This window comes from Pundamilia nyererei, unplaced genomic scaffold (genome assembly GCF_000239375.1).
Source record: "Pundamilia nyererei isolate P.nyererei 1_Seehausen unplaced genomic scaffold, PunNye1.0 scaffold00025, whole genome shotgun sequence".
Taxonomy (NCBI): domain Eukaryota; kingdom Metazoa; phylum Chordata; class Actinopteri; order Cichliformes; family Cichlidae; genus Pundamilia; species Pundamilia nyererei.
The window spans coordinates 2734372-2737019 of NW_005187426.1; the positions used below are offsets into that span (position 1 = coordinate 2734372).

The following is a 2648-nucleotide window of genomic DNA, read 5'->3' on the forward strand; positions in this document are numbered from 1 at the left end:
CATAAAAACAACTTGTGTGTTGCATTTCTCACGTTGTACTCACCATGTAGAAGGAACCTGGACCACCACCTTGGATCCCTCCAGAGTGATCTGGGGAGCATAGGCCTCCTTGTTCTCAATCTGCGCAGTATCGACAACCACCTGACAGGACACAGAAATACCCTTCTGTTAGCCATCTTAACCTTTCCTGCCATTTCTTTCCATTATTGTGATTTATCTTCTGAAAAAAAGGTTGTGCTGGATTGCTGCTAAGTTTTTTTGCCATTTTTTTTTTATTTTCCACGAAGTTTTTTCTTTTCAAACTGTTGCACCATTTCCCTCTGTATATCTGTAGCTCTCTTAACTTCAGTACAGGACTATCATTAAAATCGCGGTAAAAACTGACCCAACGTACACTCGCATCTTCCACCCATCTGCAGTGCAGTGGTCCAGTGCACTAGGTTACAAAAACTGAAATGCAAGACCGTCCAAAGTGCTACAAATATGTGACGTCAAACTTGGCGAGTATAAAGACACCAACTCTACAAAACCCTACAGAATACGGACAGATACAATTACAATTTTACCCAGCTGATTAAAACCCTCCTTTACCACCATCTAACAATATCAGAAATTTTCATTCACAGTTTGTCCCCCCAGAAATATCAGTTTAGACCAATTCTCAGCAAATATTATCTTTGTGCTCATATATTCATATCTGCATTTATAATAGCTTCTATATTAAATTTAAGGTTAAAATGAAGTTAAAGTAAAGAAGATCTGGGAGAAACACCCTTCAGTCAGTATCAGTGTTACATAGTTTGTCCACCAGAGGTCACTGCATAACTTCCCTGTTGGCGCCATTTGAAAAACCAGGACCAACTTCTTCATGCTCCTAAGCGTGCAAATAACTTCATAAGCATTTCCCTATTAGTGCCATGTTTGGAACGCCACAAACACAACAATCAGCTGATCTGGGCAGAATTGGGAGGAAAAAAAGTAATCCGCAAGTTCCTGTGACAAGATTGTTTTTGGCGTAAAAAGATTTCTCAAGTGCACCATCATATCATCTTAGCAAGGACTCAGAAATAACTACACATGACAAATGTTTAGTAAATCTATGTATAGTTCAAATGTCTGAGAAAAATAAATATAGTGGCTGATATATTGGAATATAGAACTTTTAAAATCCTGTACTGGTCAGGGTCTACATGTCACCAGCTGCTAGCATCTCCTCCTTTCATGCTCGACCCTTAACTGGTGAAACAAGTTTGCCGTTTCCTCCTTTAGTGAGAACAGTTTTATTGCCTATTTTGCACTTCTTGCATATTCTTGCTTTTTATTGTGCTTATTTGGAGGTTTGAAGTATTTGAAGTAGCTCCCTTTTTACCAAACCATCCTTGGAGGCTTGCATAGAGATTTTGGGGACACGTGACCGCTTACGACGTGACATTAACTTGTTGGCCATTTCTGTACGTGCAAGTGAAAAACCTACTAAACATTATGCAGAGGAGACAAACTCTGGCAACTATGAGTAAACAAACAAGTGTATATACTCTGTCAGATGAAGTAAAACACTTTCATGACAACCCAAAAAGTTGATTCTGTTCATCTGGACGTAGCATTTTTAGTGGGAGAAATGTTTCATCACACATCCAAGTGACGTCTTCAGCCTCAGCTGAATGCAGGTTTCTTTAACCTTAAACATTTGCATAATGACTGAAACTAGCACCACTGACGAACAAATGGGCTGCGAGGTCATTTTCTTTATCATTAATATGCATTTGTCATGACCATTGTCAAAACCCTTAGTTATCCCTTATGTGTCAAGATTATCGGACAGCTGGGATGCATTTTCTCCAAACACCGCATCTCTGTGGGTTTCAAACCCTAAAAAGGCCCAACTTGAGGTACTTGGGCAAGATAAACTCAAATTGTATTCTTGTATCTTTGCGAGACCCTGGTTTCTCTACGATGCATTCATCAGCGTGTGAATATTAGATAGAAAGCACTTAAGCACAGAAAACAAGCACTTGGGTGAATGAGCTATAAAGTACACCGAGTGCTCAGGTAGAGTAGAAAGCGTTATATAAGAACCAGTCGATTCACCATTTACATGTGGCACTTGCTGTCAGACATGCCTGGGCTTGTCGTGTTCTGCCCACTCAGGAAATAAACACATAATGCTGCTTCATGACACTTTTATATCAAGTAAAAATGTATACCTGTTCTGTCAGAGATAATATAAATGTGTCACAGTTTAGAAATCAAAAAAGTTACTCTATATTTTAAGTTTTCTTGCTTCACATATACAGCAACACACACTGACACAGTCTTAAAAAGCAACCGGACATGACTTATGCTCAAAGAAAATGTCAGTCTAATTTAAGACTTTTTTTCCAGGCACGGTATGTTGTGGAAAAATAGTTAGAAGTCAAACGCTAGTTACTGGTACCTCTCATTAATTTCCTACTTAGCAGCGAGAGTTCAAGGTGAGAAAGGTGAATGACTTTAATCAGCAAGTCACAACACACAGGTAAGCCTTCCTGTCTGCTGGGAGTCAAATATATTTGCAAGTTCTTTGAAAGTGGCCTTGGCTCCTTGAGACCTGAGTAGCTGGGTCATAAAGAGGGAGTGAAGGTGGGAGGAGTCCATTTCCTGTATTGCAG

At 39.5% G+C, this 2648-nt stretch overlaps 1 protein-coding gene across 1 annotated transcript in view; it reads right to left on the reverse strand.

The window, feature by feature from the left end:
- The window catches only part of garre1 (granule associated Rac and RHOG effector 1), a 40682-nt gene that overhangs the window by 12043 nt on the left and 25991 nt on the right, over positions 1-2648 (reverse strand). The window contains exon 8 of the mRNA XM_013909460.1: positions 67-141. Coding sequence (XP_013764914.1) covers positions 67-141 — 75 coding nt within the window. The remainder of the gene's footprint in view (positions 1-66; positions 142-2648) is intronic.